Source organism: Anolis carolinensis, chromosome 6, assembly GCF_035594765.1.
Source record: "Anolis carolinensis isolate JA03-04 chromosome 6, rAnoCar3.1.pri, whole genome shotgun sequence".
Taxonomy (NCBI): Eukaryota; Metazoa; Chordata; class Lepidosauria; order Squamata; family Dactyloidae; genus Anolis; species Anolis carolinensis.
This window is the reverse complement of record NC_085846.1, coordinates 97844000-97865074: the sequence shown is the minus strand read 5'-3', so window position 1 is coordinate 97865074 and position 21075 is coordinate 97844000. Positions and strand designations below refer to the sequence as shown.

General features: G+C 41.0%; 1 protein-coding gene across 7 annotated transcripts in view; it reads left to right on the top strand.

The window, feature by feature from the left end:
* The window catches only part of nebl (nebulette), a 134270-nt gene extending 119394 nt beyond the window's left edge, over nucleotides 1-14876 (top strand). For 3 of the 7 annotated variants that reach the window (XM_008112447.3, XM_008112448.3, XM_008112449.3), the window contains 4 exons: nucleotides 1925-2017; nucleotides 2585-2710; nucleotides 5479-5594; nucleotides 8384-14876. In XM_008112447.3, coding sequence (XP_008110654.2) covers nucleotides 1925-2017; nucleotides 2585-2710; nucleotides 5479-5594; nucleotides 8384-8560 — 512 coding nt within the window. In that variant the 3' untranslated portion in view covers nucleotides 8561-14876. The remainder of the gene's footprint in view (nucleotides 1-1924; nucleotides 2018-2584; nucleotides 2711-5478; nucleotides 5595-8383) is intronic. The other 4 variants (XM_062957559.1, XM_062957557.1, XM_008112451.3 and 1 more) reach the window with 2 other exon arrangements.
* The last annotated feature ends 6199 nt before the right edge of the window (nucleotides 14877-21075 follow it).

Below are 21075 nucleotides of genomic sequence, written 5' to 3'. Positions count from 1 at the left end.
TGTTTTGGTGCTTAATTTGTAAAATCATAACTTAATTTGGTGTTTAATAGGCTTCTCCTTAATCTCTCCTTATTATCCAACATATTTGCTTATCCAACGTTCTGCCGGCCCGTTTATGTTGGATAAGTGAGAATCTACTGTAGATCTGTTTGATCAATTTTAGGATGGTAAATCAACATATAGGTAATCCCATGGATTCAGTAGATAAAAGTTGAGGAATATACATTGGACTAAATCCTAGCATTAGCTCCGACTATAGAATTAGGCTCAATGTGTAGTCCTCAAATTTGATCTACTTAATCCATAAGATTACCTACATTATGTATAACTATAATTGGTGTCTCTGTGATTCAAAAAGCACTCTCTGCATCCCTAGTGTTATTCCCAGTGTTATTGTACAAAAATCTCAGTATGAATGTTATCATTGATATTAAACATTTACCTAGCAATCCAAACATGTTCTGCAAGTAATTAAGTTGCAATATCTGGCATCTACCAGCCATATGTAATTTCTTCCAATGTCCACTATGATCGCTGCTAATATAGACAAGTTTGTATATATTTATTTAATGTAAAATCTAGGTCTTTATCAAGCTACATATTTGTTTTGGAATTATTTTATTTTGTACTTCTCTGAAATATTACACCTAAGGCACAAATGTAGATTGAAATTCAGGGAGTGCTGAGTACCGTAATTTTGTTCTTTGACTATTTGTGTGTATGTCTGCATGTTTGGCTTCAAAAGGATACAAAATAAAGTTCTTCTAGTTCTAATTGTGGACATAACGATGAAGAAGACTAACAACCTCATCATACAGGGCTAGATTTGGTGGAAAATGCCGATCTAGCCCTGGTCAGCCACGGAGCTGGCTGGCTCCAATCACACGACATCATGTCGGCTCTATGATGGAAACATGGGAGACTACCTGTGTTGCCATTTCTTTAGTGGGGGAAGCTGTGTGCTCCACACATGTACCACACTTCCTCCTGTCTGAAGAGCTGCCAGAAGAGTCTAGCGAAGCGGGGCTTGTGGTGGTGGCTTCCCAACACCTGGCAGCGGCTTCCCGATGCCTGACGGCAAACTGGATGAGGTGGTTGTGTGTGTATGGGCAACACACCTCCGTAGATGGAAGGGGAACCAAGAAGAACACCAACACAAGAATTTTGGGTATAAAATAGGCCACAACTCTTTTATTGGTTACAGAACGAGAGTTGGCTGCCATGCATGGGTCCTGGATCAAAGATCGGTCCGCCCACTGCTGACCGATGCCACTATCCATGCTCGGGTGCTACCGGGACCAAACTAGTTTCATCTAGTGGATGAAACTGGGCCAGCTGTACCTCTGCACCCCAGGGGACCACCGGATACTCCCCACTCCTACCAATGGGTGGGTGGGGTGGGTGGGGAGTAAGCTAGCCAGATCCAGGGCCCATGCCACACGCCAACCAGGAGCTGTGACGAAAAAGTAACCGAAACAACAACAAGCAACTTAACAACATCACAAATATGCAGGTTGGGAGGGATGGCATGAAGAAAAAGCAGGCCTGATACCTGCTCCGGCCTGCCGTACGGCCTTAAAGGGGGAGCTTGGGCCAGCCCACGCCAATCCAGAGGTGGGGCCGAGCCTGCCTCCTATTGGCCCAGGAGCAAGGCGGTGGGAAAACTTTCTGCCACGCAGGGGGCTTCTGGGAAGGAGAAGCCCCCTGCCATCGCCATGACAGGGGCCGGAGGGTGCCCCCGCTGCAACCGGCCATTGCCTGGGTAAGTCAGGCAATGCATTTAATCTGTGAAAGCTTATGCTACCAACTCCTTTCTCTTAGTCTCAAGGGTGCTACAAGATTCCTTTGCATAGTGAAACAGTTGATCACATCTTTATGCTTTTACTTTCCTCACTTTCTGTCTCATCGTTTCTTTTTGGGAAAGACCTCAAAGTTTGGCGCACAGATCCTGGCTCCATCTTCGACATTGACCCTTTGGAAGATAATATTCAATCTAAGAGTCTCCATATGCTTTCTGGTACTTTTTAATTCATGACCTTTTCCAGATGCCTGATGGTAGTTGTAAACGCATATGTGAAAGAGCTTTAGAAATGATTTCTGTGGGCAGAAAAGCACTCTTTTTTGTTTGTTTTTGCAGTGACCACATTAATATAAAGTATAATTAGCTAAGTGCACATGGATGAACTAGATTGGATTTCACTTTCCTGTACATGGTTTCCCCCCATGAATAGTTTGCATGGAACAATTTGCTGAGATCTAACCGGCATAAAATGTTCAAATGTAACATGTATGATATAACCAGAGAATACCCCCTCCCCCAGTTATAAAATACATGCATGAAGATATCCCTGTAACAATATAGATCAATTTTACATAGGGATTATTAATACGCATGTAGCTACATAATCCAACATTTGGATTTCTATATGGCCATCCTGTACATTTTATAGAACTCACAACATTGTGTTGACAAAGGAAAGGGCCATATTGTTGCCTGCTCTGTTTCTCTATTTCAAATACCCCTCTCTTTTTTCTTTACTAATTTTGTCCTATAACTATTTAAGTATTGCGTTTCTTTTTGTAGAAAAAGCAAGGCGTTACAATAAACAACATTTACATTCTACCAGTACTTCTGGCGTTGGGGATGACAAGTCAGATGGTTCTATATTTTCTTATTCCAGTGAGGTAACAAAGCCATCTAATGAAGGAGGTACCCACAGATGCCCACTATTTTCCTCTGCCTAACCATCACAGTGTGCCAGTTCTTTACACATCTTACATTTAACTCCACATTATTGTTTTTTAGTGAATGAACACCTATCAATGAGAGGAGGCTGTCTCTCAGTTTCATGACTTTATCTTGTTCAAGGTCCTACCCGCTCATCAGCACAGAATAAATGCTGAGAAGCATAGGTTTGTGTGTGTGTGTGCATGTATATGATAGATACTGGCACATCCAGTCTAGGCTTGGTTTTACTAGATAATAATTATAAATTTATGTTCTATGTGAAGTTGTAATTATAACATCATCAAGAGAGGAACGCCTTTGGCTTTGAGCAATCATTTTCTGCCATGCCTGGCTTCAGAGCCAGGATTTTTAAAAGAAGGTTAGATTGGAGAATTACTTGTACTATTTGTTTTAATTATGTGTGCCTTCAAGTTGTTTCTAATTAGCACAAGTGATTTTCCAAGCCAGTCCTCCCAAAACAACTTTGCTCTTAGGAGTAGTCCATAAACATTGGAGAAGTAAACTATTTGAAAATTATCAGCATTCCCTGCCAATGAGAGTGACTATTTCGAATAACTTTAATGTTGTCCTGCTTAAAAGACTAGAAAATGAAAAGAGAGCTGAGATTCTCAGATGATTGAATCCTGTAGTCATTCCCTATGTGTTTGTTTTAAAATTAAGTACAATAGGCCCTCAGTATGCACTGAGAGTTGGTTCCAAAATCTCTTGTGAATACTGAAATCCATCAATGATGAAGTCCCATTATATACAATAGTCTAGTAAAATGGTGCCCCTTATATAAAATGGTGAAAAACTCAGACAATTTCTGAAATAACAGGAGGCAATGTTTACACCTTACCCTAGTGCTCGACACACAGCAAAATCACCTTAATATTTTGATACAGTGGTTGATTGAATCCATGGTAACAGAACCCATGGATATGGAAGGCCAGCTGTAAAATATAGCTGCTTTTTCCATAGAAATTCTGCATATTCAGAGTGCTGCTGAATGTTTTCTGCTCTGATTCATATGCTCAAACTGGATTTGGTCATATTTGTACTTCAGAGGAATTAATGAGAACGAATCCTGATTTTGTTGTCTATACAACTTATCTATATTGAGATTCATTGTAATATATTATCCAATATATGTGTCAAAATGGAGATAGGTATTCCCAACTTCCCGATGTTACTTCATATTTTACTGGTACAGTGAAAGTAGCAACTCATAGGATTAGCATTTCAGTGTTACAAAATGAGTTGCAGACCATTCTGTCTATGAATATACATGGATATACATTGTGTATTGATATGTTTCGTTGTTTTGTTTGTACCTTTAAGGGGGGGGGGGGTTGCATTACACTTAAATATGTCTATGAAATATTCATTGCAATCTTCTGTTCTGCTTGGCTATATTTCCAGCCCATTTAAACCGTGCCTTGATGTTTCATGTTTTAGCCTTAAAATGGAATAACTTGAGCATTCCCATTAGCATCTGACAAGTATAGTCTAAATCCAATTGTGAGACCCAACTAGAATATATCAATTGGATTTACATCAGTATTGACTTATAACCATTCAGCAATTGAGTCAGTGGGACAATTGTAGTTGGAGCTAGAATTTGTGTTTGGATTTTAAATTAAGTCTGTGTCTTTCTTATTTGAAATCTATATTTTTAATACTTAGATTTCTTAAAATCCAAACCCTTTGGGGACAACTCTATATTGTAAGTTGTTAACTTGGTAAATTTTAAAGAAGAGCTTCTTCTTTCATAATGTATTATTTCTGTAAGTACTACATTCCGGGGAGCGGAGTGAGGTCCCACTGTTAGCTCCAGCTTCTGCCAACCTAGTAGTTTGAAAACATGTACATGTGAGTAGATAAATAAGTACTACTTCTGCGTGAAGGTAACGGCATTCCACACAGTCATGCTGGCCACATGACCTAGGAGATGTCTACAAACAATGCCAGCTCTTTGGCTTAGAAATGGAGATGAGCACCAACCCCCAGAGTCAGACACGACTAGACTTAATGTCACAGGAAAACCTTTACCTTTTACCTACAACATTCCTGTTTAGCTATCTCACATGCTTATATTTGGCATGATCTGGGATTGAAGGAAACATAAAATAAGGTCTATCAAACTTCTCAAATTCAAAGAGCTTATGAAAATCCAACCTAGGTACAAAATTATCTACTGTAGGAAAGAAATGTTGACAAAAGCCTGATTTAGCACTGATATTTGATTTAAGTATTGATACAATTTAAGTTTTCTTTAAAAAGTACTTGCAGTTGTCTAACATCACTATTACTAACCACATGGTAGAAGAATGTTAAAATGAAGCTATGATTACAAGTGAAAAAATGTAGCTTCTAAGATTATAATGATTTATTGACCAATAACTATTTTGAAATGAATGGAGATTGTACAGCAGTGTGCCTGACATATGCCATCACTATAGGATGTTTTAGTTTAATTTGCAATATTGTAGGTAAATTACATTTTTCTTTACATCTGTTGGCTTTGGCATACATGTACTTGTGGTATTAACATATATAAAGTACCCATACTATTAGAAGGTATTTGAACTCTGACGAGGCTCATTTGTGCATGTCTGTTTAATCTTCCTGCCAACTTCTTGCTGATTTCTAGACTTTCGAATTAGGAGAGCAAACACCATTTCAGCTGTGGAATTTCTATAACATGTTCACTTGTATTACTAATGCCTTTGTGTTTCTTTATTATGTAGCCCCTGTGCTTCCTGGGGCATATCAACAAAGCCAACCCCAAGGATATGGTTACATGCACCAGACTAGTATGTCGTCAATGAGATCAATGCATTCACAGCCACATTCAGCTAACTTGGTGAGTTGAAAGTTGAAACACATCTTTTTAAAAGTTGGAACCTCTCTTTTGTAATGTAATTGCCTTTTAAAAATAGTGTAGAACAAGTGTTTAGAAATTCATCACACAGTTTTACTCATAAAGTAAATGTGGTATAGACTAGGTAAAGTATCACAGGAGTAATGACATGTTTGCTCCTTTTAATTTGTACAATATTTATTTCTTTTTAAACCAATTCTTATCTTTCTCTTTTGTTTAAGGAAGATCAGAGTGTCATGCACTAAAATAATATAACAAACAGCATAGTATATAGCAACTAAATGAGGATACGTGGACTGTCTAGGAGCATTTGAAATTCTGGAAGATACTCAGGAGCTATGTTCTAGTGGATGAAATGACCAGGGAATAAGAAACTTATATTTTATTATTTATTCATTATTTCTATATTGCCCCACAGCCCAAAAAGGCTCCAGAGATGACAAACAAATATAAACCAATTAAAACAACAAAGAGCTAAAACATTATAAACACATTGAACTGCACTTTTAAAAGTAATCTAAAACAATCCTAGGATCCAGTTTTGAACAGTTAAAACAAAAATTTCAAGCACCGATTGTCTTGCAGAACAGCATTGTTTTGTCTGCCCACTAGAAGCTTCTATAGTTCTATAGATGGGGTGCTGCTACAGAGAAATATTTTGTGTATGTGTATCCAGCAACCTATCTTCACAAGGTATTGGGACATGCAACAGGGCCTGCATTGAAGGTCTCAAATTTATGGCACACTTACATGGAAGGAGGTGGTCTTTCAGATATCCTGACTCTAAGTTGTTTAGAGCAGGGGTCCCCAAACTAAGGCCTGGGGGCCGGATGCGGCCCATCAAAGCCATTTATCCGGCCCCCATGGCACAAGGGCAGAAGGGGGTTGGGCTAAATGACCCAAAGGATCTCTTCTTCTCTTACAACCCTTCTTCTTCTTCTTCTTTTTCTTCTTCTTCTTCTTATTATTATTTTTATTTTTATTATTTTTATTATCATTGAGACTGGGTGGCCATCTGTCAGGGGTGCTTTGCTTGTGCTTTCAGTGCACAAAGGCAGAAAGGGATTGGACTCAATGGCCCAAGGGGTCTCTTCCAACCCTCCTCCTCCTCCTCCTCCTCCTCCTTCTTCTTCTTCTTCTTCTTCTTCTTCTTCTTCTTATTATTATTATTATTAACATTGAGGCTGGGTGGCCATCTGTCAGGGGTGCTTTGCTTGTGCTTTTGGTGCACAAAGGCAGAAAGGGATAGGACTAAATGGCCCAAGGGATCTCTTCCAAAACTTTTTTATTGTTGTTGTTGTTGTTGTTGTTGTTATTAATTATTATTGCTCGGTGGCCAACTATAGTCTGGCCCTCCAACAGTCCGAAGGATCGTGAACTGGCCCCGTTTAAAAAGTTTAGGGATCCCTGATATATTGTATGTACATACAACTTGTAAGCCGCTCTGAGTCCCCTTTGGGGTGAGAGAGGGTGGGGTATAAATGTAGTAAATAAATAAATAGTTGTTGGGGTTTTTTTTGTTTGTTTTTGCACTACAAATAAGACATGTCCAGTGTGCATAGGGATTTGTTTGTATTTTTTTTTGCAAATGATAATTTGGCCCCTCAACAGCCTGAGGGACCATGAACCGGCCCTCCACTTAAAAAGTTTGAGGACCCCTGGTTTAGAGGTTTGTAGGTTAACAGCAGTACCTTGAATTCAGCTCCTGCTAGTAACCTACACACATGGATAAGTCATTTACTCTCCTTCTGTCCTTGCACTCTGTCCAAAAACCTCCCATACCTGGCAGCATCAAGTCCCAGGTTGCTCCTTCTTGCTAGAGCAGTGGTTTTCAACCTGTGGGTCCCCAGAAGTTTTGGCTTTCAACTCCCAGAAATCCTAACAGCTGGTAAACTGGCTGGGATTTCTGGGAGTTGTAGGCCAAAACACCTGGGGACCCACAGGTTGAGAACCACTAGGGTAGAGGGCAGAAAGAGATTTAGGCCATAAAGGTCTGCCGGCACTATTCTCCTGAGGGAAGAAAAAGGCAAATGTGCCTTAGGAGAATATACTCTAGATTCTTCTCCTCAATATTAGCTTCTTCTCCATGGTCTGAATTATCTTGCTGCCCTTCCCTTTCCCACTGATAAGTAACAGAAGAGGGGGCATGTCAGGCTTGATAGCTGTCAGTTAGTAGGGGTTTCATGTGTGGAGCTCCTTGCTATGGAATCATCTTCTCAGCGATGCAGTTTTTTTTAAAAAAGCATGACCTATTGTGATGTTCTCCTACCCAATTTTCATTAAAATATCTTGATTTTATCAGCACAGTAACTTTCCAGTAGCTTCTAATGAAGTATTGTTGGAGTCTTTTTTGTTGGCATCAGAAGTGCTCATCTCTACCCTTTCTTTTTATGTCTTCATACCCTCTGGACTCGATGCAGGATTGATTTAAAATATTTATTGAGAGTTAAGGCTTGAAATGTGGTGTGAATATGAAATTACATAAGCCAAGCTACTGCATGTAATATTAATTAAAAGCTCAATGCTAATTGAATTATTTTTCATGACATTCTTATTATATGATTATGTGTAATGAGACTGGACTTTTTGTTTCTCGCCAACATTGAGACAATGATATGCTTCTAAAACTATTGATGGAGCAGTTTTTCTCTAGTATGGTGAAATATGCAATTTATATAATATGGTTTGGAAGATGGGTATCTTAGCAGTTCTTGTTGTTGTCTACCTGTAGAATATATATAATCAAGTTCTTCCTGCTTTCCCCTCAATAGAGAACATACAGAGCTATGTATGACTATAGTGCTCAAGATGAAGATGAAGTTTCCTTCAGAGATGGTGACTACATCATCAATGTACAACCAATTGACGATGGTTGGATGTATGGTACTGTTCAGAGAACTGGAAAAACTGGAATGCTTCCGGCAAATTATATTGAGTTTGTTAATTAATACTCACTATTAGTCCTTCTCAGTTTTATTTTGGTTTTATCTAATCTTTACAAGAGTATTTTAAAAACACATCTTCCTTACTTCCCTATTAATGTATCAATCTATGTTCATATGCTGAAGTCTACATACATGTCCTCTAAGACATCCAAGAATCTCCAAGCTCCAAAAGTATGCTAGTTAACATGGTCTTTAAAAATGAACTCTTGATGGAAACTGGAAACCTGGTGCTTGTAATCACGTAAAGGTTTCTGTCAATTAGCTCCCAAATATAATTCTGCCTTTACAGTAGGCTGTATTTCTCATTAAAGCTATAATCACAAAGCAGCAGATATTTTTTTAATGTGTGACTTTGAAATTGTGAAAGGCTATAGCTTGCTGTTAAGATTTGAGCCATTAAAAACCCACATGAACCAAATTTATATATATTATTTTTGTCGTAATGAATGATGTAATCCAATGTTGCTTACTACTGCCTGGCAGCCTTAAACAAAATATATCTTGTTCTTAATGGTGAACATTTCCTGATAAACAATTGTCCAGTCTACTGTATCTACCCAGAAGTTCCTGTTTGCTCTCATCCATAGTGCCAGCTCATGTCAGTCTTCCTAAACCAACTGTTGTGAATGATCCACGAGTTATGAGATAACTGTGTTTTTGCACAGCTAAGAGACTATTTTAGAGTGCATTTGTTAATTCCTACCTTTTCTATTTTGTTAATTCCAACTTTTTTCTATTTTCCCTTGTACTAATGCTGTTTATATAGAAATGATTATCTTCAAAGCACTTTACAAATAACATTTATCTCCAATTTTTCCTTCTGACAAGAAACTTGTCCTAGGATGTTACAATACAGTGTCATGAAAGCAAATGCTTTACTTGTAACAGTGTAATGGGTAATGGAGTTTACAATATGAATGTGAGCTTGGATTTTGAACTGACTGGCAAGCAATGTGTGTTTTCTCCACAAATGATTACTAGAAGAAAATATGATTAGACTTTTAATAGATTTCTATTCTTGTAAATACATAACTCATTGAATTGTTCAATAAGTAAAGCATGGTAGCCATTTGAGACATTTTACTATCATAACAAGGTGAGCAATGCAAAAAAATATATATACTATTTTGCACATTTGAAAAGAAGCATGCTATCCATTCACATAGTGCTACTATCTCAACAGCTTGGTTCTAATCAGCTTTAGAGGAATAACATAACCCTTCTGAGATGTTTAAGACATTTTAGGACAGGTCATATATATGGTCCTCAGAATACTTATGGCCCTTGAGTAGCTTCCTTGTGGCCTTTGGATTTTCTGAAGCCCCACAAATTTTTATTCCCCCCCCGAAAAATGTATTTTTTTCTTGGCAAAAATGTTTTGTTCTTTGACACAATTTTGGGGTCCTCCATCTCAAAGCCGGAAAAAAAAAATCTAGGCCAAATATTATTAGAAGCACCAAGAATGTTACTTTCAGTCAGATAACATTATGGCTGTGATGGGCTATAGTGGCCTACCTGAAAATCAGAGGTGCCAAAAATGGTCTTCTGACCACCAGCTTGTGCCCACCTCCATTTTAGGACTGGATGAGAACTGATATAGCATAGTTGATGAAAGATGGGGAGAACAATACTAAGAGAGGGGCTACTCTGTCAGCTTCTCTGGTATTGAGGACCTTGTCAACGCATAGATAACTGGAGAAGAAAGCAAGATACATGTTCCTACTGTTTTTCTTTCCTGTGGTTCTGTCACTATTTTTCCTTCCATTCAAATAAAGGGAAGCAGGAAATGCCCTGTTTCAATGTCTATTGTTTCATAATGCCAGGAAGAACGTTGCCTGAAGTAGTTTTTATGTCTATGGAGCTTTCTGTTTGTGTCTCTAAGGTGGACATATCCTCCACCTTACCTATAACTCTCCTTGAATGGCTATTGTCATGAGTTGTGAATGAAGAGCCTAATACAAATATTACCTCTCTGACACAAGTTCAATAGCTAGGTTTCGATAAGGTAATAATACCAAGATATCTGTTTGTAAGAACTACAGTAAAATGAAACATGAGGCACTGTTTGCAAGTCCTTCTAAAGTATCTTACAAATGTGTTATTAGGCTGGATAGACATTTTCTTCTTTCAATAGATGAGCACATTTTTGAGATTGTTTTTATCAGGGGAAGAAAACCCATGGACACAACCTATTATTCTTAACCCAGTGAACTTTTTCTCAAATTACATAGAAGAACAGAGGTTGGGAAAATACTTTTGAGTAAACACAACATTGTTTTGAATGTCAGAATTCATTTTTCAGTCTAGATAAATTTCCAATCCTAATGAGTAATGCATAAAAATAAATATATTCAGATACTTTCCTTATTACAAATGTCACTGTTTTCTTTTATAAATGTATAATGCCCTAGGTGTTCTGATATGGAAATACTTTATTTTCCTACAAACTCTGTTCAATTTCTGCCACTTGTGATAATTTGTCTCTTATTTTTCTCTGTTTTTTAAAAAAAGAATGTTTTTTAAAAAATTAAAATCAGGTAGGGAAGTGTAAACCCCCAAAAAGATTGGTATGTACATTTGCATATAAGGGCTAGAAAAGCTGCGGCTAATTGAATGAATTTCCGAAATCAGGGGTTCAATGGCCTGGGTCTAATATAGCGGGTCCATTTTTGTACATTGTACTTTTTATTGTCTAAAGAAAGTATAACCTAACTGCTTTTAAAAAGATGCATTCTCAAAAAGCCAGAGTGATATTTCATGATTATTTTAGTAATTATTAAGGGTGTAATGATGTTTTAAACATGCTTAGTCACTTGTAAGTGCAAAGATTCAAGACTTCCTTTGCAATGAATTATTCATTTCTATTATTCTGTTTTATCTATCAGGGGAAATAAATACCTATCCAGAAGATTAGTAGCCATTTTGTCTCTTGGCCGTCTTTCTGTTAGTAGAAGCCCTGCAATTTCTTCCATTGGACTCGCCCAGTTCTGGGCATTTTAGTGTGAGCTGGACTAGCAGGAAAATCAAATCAGTGTTAATAAGAGTCTAGTGGGTCATTCACTTGTCCTGAAGTGAGACAGAACAAAAGTCTCCTGTGACCATACTACTTCAATTTACATCTAGGGAATGACTTTGAATTTGCCTTTGCCACTTCAGTCTATGGCATCAAAAAGTGCCATGAAAGACAAATGTAAACTGTTATTTGCATTGCCACCTCATTATTTTTTTTACTTTGTAAATAGCATCTGAGGAGAAACATCAAAAGTCTTGGAAGTGAGGAAAATGGAAGGCAAAGGGAAGTTTAACTCTTTTATCTCCTTGTACAGTCCTAGCAAAAATCTCATCTCTGAACCAGTAATTTTCATTTTGAAGGAGCCTCCCATTGGTCCCATTTCTCACAGCCATTTCCAGAAGCCCCAAGAATATTTTCCATTTCTCTGGATATGTTAAAAATTAAGTATACTTCCCTCGTGAAGCTTAATGTTCTCAAGCAATGAAGTGATAATGGCAGTCTTTGGGATTTGCATGATAAAAACCCGAGAAATGCTATGGAGTGAGCGTTGCACTGGAGGGAAGTACAGTAATTGGATTCACATGGTTCAAATTAAAAGAAAGAATATGAATTTCAGAATTGGTAGGAGAAAAGTAGTGATGTAGATATATTTTGGCTCTCCATCTCCAATATTATCTCTGGGTACTAGTAATGTTTTGCCGATAATAATGGGAAGTACTTATTTCTAGAAACAATATGTGAAATCATATACAAGTTGTCACTTTTGGTAACTGTTACACATATTCCTTGTAATGATGGTTAACATGCAGTTAGCACTCTGCAGTAGAATAGGAATGGTGATTTACATGATATGGATGTAACTAAGACCTATTAAGGTTAAAATGTTTTCAATTAACAGCCTACTGTTAACTGTTGGATTAACTCTAGTTAATACTGAAGTAGCATGCTGGAAGCTGTCAATGACCCAGAACTTTTATTATTTACTAGATAGGATAGAGCCAATAGTTTTTGCTAGGAAATGCAAAGATGCCAAATTAAAATTGTGAAATACTGTACAATGCCTTCTTTAATCCTCCTCTATTTGGTTCTCCAATATTTCTTCAGTTCATAATCTAGGATCCAAAGCAGTGGCATGTATAAAGAGATGAGACCAGTGTGTATTAGTCAGAGCTTCACTTGCTCTTGCTGTATATGTAAGGCAATATACACACAAACACAAACAAAAATATGAACTTTTCAGTTTCAGATTTTTTTTTCTAGAAGTAGCTGCTTCCACCTGTTCATGATGGAGCACATATTTTTGATGCTGAAAGTTACAGGTCCAGCCCTTGGTTTGTTATTACTTTGTGCTTTTGTTTCAGACTTGTGGTGACACTAAAGTGAACCCATCCTTGAGATTTCTTGGCAAGATTTGCTCAGAGGTGGGTTTGCTTTGTCTTGATTGTGACTTGCCCGAGGTCATCCAGTGGATTTCCATGATCAAACAAGGATTCAAACTCTAGTTCCAAAGTAATAGTCTTGTACTCAAAACACTATACTTGAGATCTACCTGAAAGCCTTTAGAATTTTAGCCAGATCAGTGTAATGCCTTGAGCTAGATAGTGCCATAGTGCTACAGAGTTTCATTTTTATTGGATGAGGTGTTTCCAACATATCTATGTATTGACAAATTGCTGGGAATATTAGGAAGTAATAGGCTATTTAGAGGTTGTGTATCACTTAATTATGCAAGATATCTGCAAGGCGCAATTCTTGCAGTCTACTTTTTGGCTAACTCCAGCTAACAGTTCTCAGATTTCTGTCTCTGTTTACTGTTAATCCCGAATTTGAACAGGGAACTTGTTTCAGTCTCATCCCCAAACTCTAATGATGACTCAAAACAATCATTTGATTAAATGCAGGTGGCTTAATTGTTCAGAATTATTGTTAGAAGAGCAAAAGGAAAGGCATTTCCCCCTTGGTATTTATTTTCTAGCTGCGTATCTTAAATCAGTGATGGGGAAAACTGGGTCCCTCCTGATACTGTGGACTACAGATTCTACATTTGTTTACCATTGACCATACTGTAAAACAATGGCAGTCATAGGCTGAAAGATCAGACAAGTAAAATTTCACATATTTAATATTTAAGTGAATATAGTGCCGCCTTCCTGGCTTCATTACAGACCACATAGGTTTCCATTCCCATATTTTGTTCTCATAGGGATTGGCCCTAAACAGTTTGGGGGGATTGCATAGTCCTTCAGATGTGGTTGGATTGCTGTTTTCATCAGTCCTAGCCATAACCAAATGCTAGGGGCTGCAGGGTCTCCTTCCAAGCAATATTTGGAAGGAGACATGATTCCCACCTTTGCCATTAAGTCTGTTCAAAAGCTTATCATTGCTGTTTTAGGTAGACAGAAAAAAAATGATAAACTAATCAAACAATTTTTAATGAAGAAGAGCATACAAACTTTGGCTGAGCACACTAGTCTTTCTGAAACATGCATGTTCTTGATTTGGATCCAAAACAATTAAGTCTATGAGAACTACAATACTGGAATCCCTGTGGACATAGGAATGCCTGTGGAGACCTGGAACTATTTTTCTTCTTCTAGGTTTACATGTACTAAATTGGGACATTCAAAGGATTTTTCATATGCCTTTTGCATCTGTTGAACAGAAATTGCATATTGTATGTATGATATAATCAAGTTACTACATACCGAAACATATTATTTTAGCGATGTCATTACGTTACCTAGTGTATTATTACATTCTGTGTACTTCAGCATTACAAAGTACAAGTTGCTAAAGCAGCAGGAATCTTTTTTTTTTTAGTTACTGTATTTTATTAGCATGATGTGGAACTCATCTACTGGTTTTTGCAATTTATAAATAGCAAAAAAAAATTAAATACATTATGTGCTGTAGTTTGATGTATATTTTACTTAAAATCCATATTCCTAAATCATTTGCAAAACTGTACTTTTATTTGGAAGTCTGAAATCATGATGGGAACTTTGTTGCTCATTGGGGGAAATAATTTCAATGGATTGTATAATATGACATAATTTAGCTTTTGTTTTGCAAATGGATAACACCAGCTATTAAAGCATATTTTATGAGAAATGCTTTAAATCCTGTTTCTCCCCCTGTACACTGTGAATCTTGATGCCTCAGTGGACTAAAGTGACATTCTGCTGCCTGAAGTTCTAACCTATGCAACCTCATTCACGTTTTGGTTGATGTCAAGTAGTTGTAAAAATTTACGTACTCAGCGTAACATACAATGGCACTGAAATAAAATATTAAAGTTCCATTTAAGTATGCATTATATTAATTTTTTAAGCAAACATCAAAGCTACCTCCCCCGGTGATGTAAAATTTTAAGCTAGTGAAACATGTTGCTTTGACAGGCAGTGTCAGAATGAGATACTTTGCTAATGCTTGTTTATGGTAAGTATGGGTCAGCCTGTACCTTTAGCCTGTGCCCTTGTAGCAGTGGCCACAGAAATGAAAAGGATTAAGGAATGCTGCAAATGTTTTGCATTCAGAAGATCCCAGGTCCAATCCTCGTCACCTCCAATTGAAATAATCTTGAGTAGAAATACTGGAAGACAAGACCATGGGCTCATTCACACCACACGACTATAGTGCTATATTCTAACGTAACTGCCTTGAAGAGAACTGACCACACACCAAGCTTTAACCCTTCCTTTCTGAAGTTCAAAGTTGTGGATTCAATCCTCACTTGCATTGTCTAAAGCAGGTATGGTCAAACTTTCTAACTTGGGGGTTGCATGATGGGCTGGAGCGGGGTGGGTGGGCCAGGAAGGAGAAGGTTCTCCCCAAGTCCTTCACTGCCCTTTCCTCCGCCTCTCTTCTCTTTTGGAGGCAGAAAGTGAAGGAAAGACGGGAAACGTTTGGATCCTAAAAGGGTTGGTCTTGATCAGGATGAAAAAAAGAGAGAAAAAAGTGTATCCATTAGACCCCATATTGCCTATTCCTGATATAGAACCCTAGAATCCTAGAGCTGGAAGAGACCCCCAAGGGCTATCCAGTCCAACCCCCCTGCCATGCAAAAAGGCGTAATCAAAGCATGCCCAATAGATAGCCTCTGCAGAACAGCCTCCAGAGAAGGAGACTCCACCACACTCTGAGGCAGCATATGCCACTCTCCAGGAAGGTATTCCTAATTTTTTCAGTCAAATCTCTTTCTCTGCCATATGAACACTTTGCTTCCTTGTGTGCTGGTCTCTAGAGCAGCAGAAAATCCCCCTACCTCCTCAATGGGACACACTATAAAATCTTGAAACATAGTTCTCATGTTCCCTTTCAACCATCTTGTCTCCCACTTAAACATCCCCCAGGAGGAAAGAAGGAAGGGAAAAGGAAGGAAGGAAGAGAAGGATGGAAGGAAGGGTGGAAGGGTGGAAGAGAATGGAGGGAGAGCGGGAGGGAGGAAGGGAGGAAAGAGAAAAGGAAGGAAAGACAAAAAGAAAGTAAAGAGGGAAGGAGGGAGGGAGGTGTGATGAACCATGGGCCTTGTAGTCCTGCTCAGGACATTGTAATTCCTGATGAAGATGAAAACTTGGGTTTTTTACCTTCCCAGTCTGAACTGGATTCCTCTCAGCCAGATCTTTCCCAGGCAGATCTGGGAACCTTGCACCTGCAAGAAAGTTGTGCCCCAGAAGTATGTCAAACAACCCCAGAGCCTACTTCTCCCGTGTTCTTGCGCCGGGAGTTTTGTAAACAACAGAGAAGTTTGGATTCAGCTTCGCGCAGGAGTGCGAGGATAGCAGCTAAGAATGTTGCCAATTAACACTGGTTCTCGTGAGAATCTTTAAGGAGTTTAACATCTGGTCTCAGAGTTTAGCTTTCGTTTCTGATTCCCAGAGAACCGCTTTGGTGAGAAAGTTGGACTCTATATAGGTGTTTTGCCCGCGTAGCAACTTCGCGGAGTCAATTCGTCAGCCTACGGAGCGAGTCGTGTCTGGACAGCGCGTTCCGATTCAAGCCTCGCTCATGCTCAAGCCTTGCCTTGCTATCCAGCCTTCGCCTTGCTTCCCAGCCTTGTTTACCTGCGGACCTTGCCTTGTTTCCCAGGACTAATCCTTGCCTTGTTTCACGGATTTTACCAAGTTATTCCACGGACCTTGTTCTTGTTCTTAGTTACCTTGTTCCACGTTCAAGCCTTGTTTCTAGTATCAAGTTATTTCCTAGCCACGCTCAAGTTTTATGGACTAAAGGACCTTGTCATCTCCCCTCACTTTGCTTGGCAAAGTGAGTGTTTCGGTTATTGGATTACAACTTTGGACCTTAATATTTCATATTGGACATTATTTCCTTGGACTAATTTTGACCTTTCCTGAAAGGTCTGCTTCTGGACTATCTTTTACATTTGCTTTTACTAACTTTATATATTTCCTTAATAAAGATATTAGATAGATTCTGGCTTCTGCGTATGGTTATTGGTGCTCTGTAGCCTGGGTCGTGACAGTTTGACTCCGCCACCCTAAGCACCAATTAACCTTGGCCAGAATGTCTACCGGAACCGTACCCGGTGGGCAGCCACTGAGCTACACCATCAGCAAGGACGAAGTGGATCGCATCCGCGACAGACTCAACGCCCAGGATGGAGAAATAAAGGGCTTGCGGGAGCGCGGAATCCGCCTCCCGGCCATGGCGTTGCCTACCAAGTTTACTGGAGAAGCTTCCAAGGTTCATGTTTTCCGTCGCCAATGTCAAGCTTATCTAGAGGCCCGTGATGCCGAGTTTCCCCAAGAAGACATCAAAGTGGCATGGGTTTACAGTCTTCTAGACGGGCCAGCGGCCAACTGGGCGACGGCACTGTTCGACCAAGCCTCTCCACACCTAAGATCAGCGCAACATTTCTTGGACCACCTCAAGGAGACTTGGGGAATCGAGGACAATTTGGAGGCAGCCGGCCACAAACTCCGTCGCCTTTTCCAAGGAGACAGACCTATGTCTCAGTATATAGCCGAGTTCCGAGTGCTGGCCCACAACACCGGCTGGAACGATGTAGCCCTCAGAGGACAATTCCGGGAGGGTCTCAACATTGAAATGCTGGAAGAAATCTCCAAGGTGGATCCTCCCCAGACCCTCGAGGCACTCATTGATCAATGTTTACGGGCTGAAGTCATGATTGCCAACAGGAAACAGTGGGTTCGAGGCCAGGGCAGTAGAGCCGGGGCAAAACCCCCCGCTCCCGCCAGCGTTCAGCCACGTCCAGTGTGGAGACCCCCACCGCCAACCCCATACCCCAGAGGAGGCGAGGAGGTGCCGATGCAGTTGGGCAATGTGCGTCCCAGACTAGATGCCGCCGAGAAGGCCCGTCGTCAACGCTTAAACCTCTGTTGGTACTGCGGGAACGGGGGCCACTTCGCCAGAGAGTGCCCAGCCAAGGGGAAGCCTGCCGCCCGGCTTGCGGCGGCGTCCTCCACGGAGACGAAGACGTCTGAGCCGACTGGCACACAGCCGGCGGGGGAAGCCAACGACCGGGTGTAGAGAGGCTCGCCAACCCGGTCAAAAAATCCATTCAAGAGCCGCCAACCGGGGTCCTGTTCCTTCTCGTGGTCACATTATGGTCAGCAAAAAGGGGACCCGTCATGATCCACGCCATGATAGACTCTGGAGCTACCAACAACTTCATTGATAGAGAGTATGCCGACTCTCTGGGATTACAATATCATGATTTCAAGAATGCCCGTGTGGTGCAAGCCATAGACGGCCGCCCCCTCAAGACGGGCCCCGTAAGTCAATGGTCGGAACCCACCAGGATGTGGATAAGAGAACATATGGAAGAGATTTCCTTCTTTGTTACCGAGGTTCCCCATTTCCCTGTGATTTTGGGAATTCCATGGCTGACTCTCCACGACCCTAACATCTCCTGGTCCAACAGAGAACTGCAGTTTGCTTCACCGTACTGCCAAAACCATTGCCTCGTAGCCAAGGTATGCCATGCCACAGACACCGAGCCCATCATCACCTTGCCAAAGAAGTACTCCGAGTATTGGGATGTATTCAATGAGAAAGAAGCCGAGAAATTACCCCCACATAGACCTTATGACTGTGCCATTGACTTGGTGGAGGGGGCCCCGATCCCGCGAGGGCATCTCTACTCCCTGACTGAACCAGAGCAAGAAGCTCTCAGGGAATTCCTAGAGACAAACCTTCGCAAGGGATTCATCAGACCCTCTCAATCCCCAGCCGCCTCTCCAGTGATGTTTGTGAAGAAGAAGTCAGGGGAACTACGATTGGTGGTGGACTACAGAGCATTGAACAATATCACCAAGCGGAACAGCTATCCCCTGCCCTTAATCTCGGATCTACTGGATCGGCTTCGAGGAGCCAAGGTTTACACCAAGCTGGATCTTCGGGGGGCTTACAACTTAGTTCGCATCAGGGAAGGGGACGAGTGGAAGACCGCCTTCCAGACCAAATTCGGATTATTCGAGTCCCGAGTTATGAATTTCGGTTTATGCGGAGCCCCCGCAACGTTCCAGCATTTTGTCAATGACATTTTTCAGGACTATCTGGACAGGTTCTTGATAATCTACCTGGACGATTTTTTGGTGTTTTCTAGATCACAATCAGAACATGAGAACCACGTCAAAATGGTGTTACAACGATTGCGGGATCATGGACTTTATGCCAAACTGGAAAAATGCGCCTTTGATCTACAAGAGGTAGATTTCCTTGGTTACCGCATCTCGCCTTTAGGGCTCTCCATGGATCCAGCCAAGGTTTCAGCAGTATTGGAATGGCGGGCGCCAACTAACAAGAAAGAGGTGCAGCGTTTCTTGGGGTTCGCGAATTATTACCGCAAGTTCATTCCAGATTTTGCCCACTGGTCTGACCCAATCACTAGCTGCATCCGTGGAAAACAGCCCTTCCGCTGGACTGATCAAGCAGAGAAAGGGTTCCAGCAACTAAAGAAATTATTCACGTCCCAGCCAATTCTACAGCACCCAGATCCTGGAACCCCTTTTGTTGTGCAAGCGGACGCCTCGGATGTGGCAATTGGGGCTGTACTCTTACAACCGGTGGGAGACCACCTTCATCCCTGTGCCTTTTACTCCCGTCAACTAACCACACCAGAGAAAAATTATACCATTTGGGAAAAAGAACTACTGGCCATAAAGGCAGCTTTTGAAACTTGGAGACATTGGCTAGAAGGGGCCAAATTTCCCATTGAAGTCCACACTGATCATCGTAATCTAGAACACCTAAGAACTGCCCGCAAACTAAACCAGAGGCAGCAACGTTGGGCTTTATTCTTTGAACGTTTCAACTTCCAGATCCATTATGTGACCCCAGCCCAAACCAAGCAAGCAGACGCCCTGTCACGTAAACCGGAATACGCTGCAGGACGCAAGGAGACCTTTGAATCCCAACTGCTACAACCCGAGAACTTTGCCACGCTCACGGTGGGGAACACCAAATCCATTCCCATTGGTTCAACTTCCCCTACTCCAGGACCCATCTGTGCTCAAGAAATCAGGGCTAGTCAGCAAGCAGATGCCTGGGCGCAGGACCAACTTCGCCAAGGTCTGCATTTTCCCTTTTCGCTTAAAGATGGGCTGCTCTGCTATAGAAATCATGTTTATATCCCACCCGGACCGGGCAGGGAAAAAGCGCTTCGCCTGTGTCATGACTGCAAACCAGCAGGACACTTCGGACTATTTAAAACTATGCATTTGATCCTAAGGGATTTTTGGTGGCCCAAGATCCGCAAGGATGTAGAAAAATATGTCAACACCTGCCCAGTATGCCAGCGCTCCAAGATACGAAGGGAAAAGCCCTCAGGGCTTTTACACCCCCTTCCTACCCCATCTCGCCCATGGGAAATAATTTCCGCGGATTTCATCACTGACCTACCACCTTCCTGTGGATTCACCACGATCTTAGTGGTGGTGGACCTTTTCACCAAGTTAGCCCATTTCATTCCCTGCGAAGGCCTCCCCACGGCCAAAGAAACTGCGGATCTATTTCTTCAGCATGTTTTCAGACTACATGGATTGCCCAAGAGTTTAGTCACAGACCGTGGATCTCAATTCACCTCTCGTTTTTGGAAGGCACTACAAAAACTACTGGGCATAGACTCTCGCTTATCTTCAGCTCATCATCCCCAAACAGATGGGCAAACGGAGCGCACCAATGCCACTTTGGAGCAGTATCTTCGCTGTTATGTAAACTACCAACAGGACAATTGGGCTTCTCTGTTACCACTGTCTGAGTTTGCCTACAATAATGGAGTTCAAGCTTCTACAAAAGAAACGCCGTTCTTTGCAAACTACGGCTTCCATCCACGTTTCTTTCCCCCTGTCATTGAAACTTCAGAAGTTCCCGCAGCAGAGGATTGGCTGCAGGAACTCACAGCGGTGCAACAACTTTTGCTCCAGCAACTGGACCAAGCCAAAGAGGACTATAAACGCCACGCTGACAAACACCGCCAGCCGGGCCCTGAAATCAAGGTAGGAGATCGGGTTTTTCTGTCCAC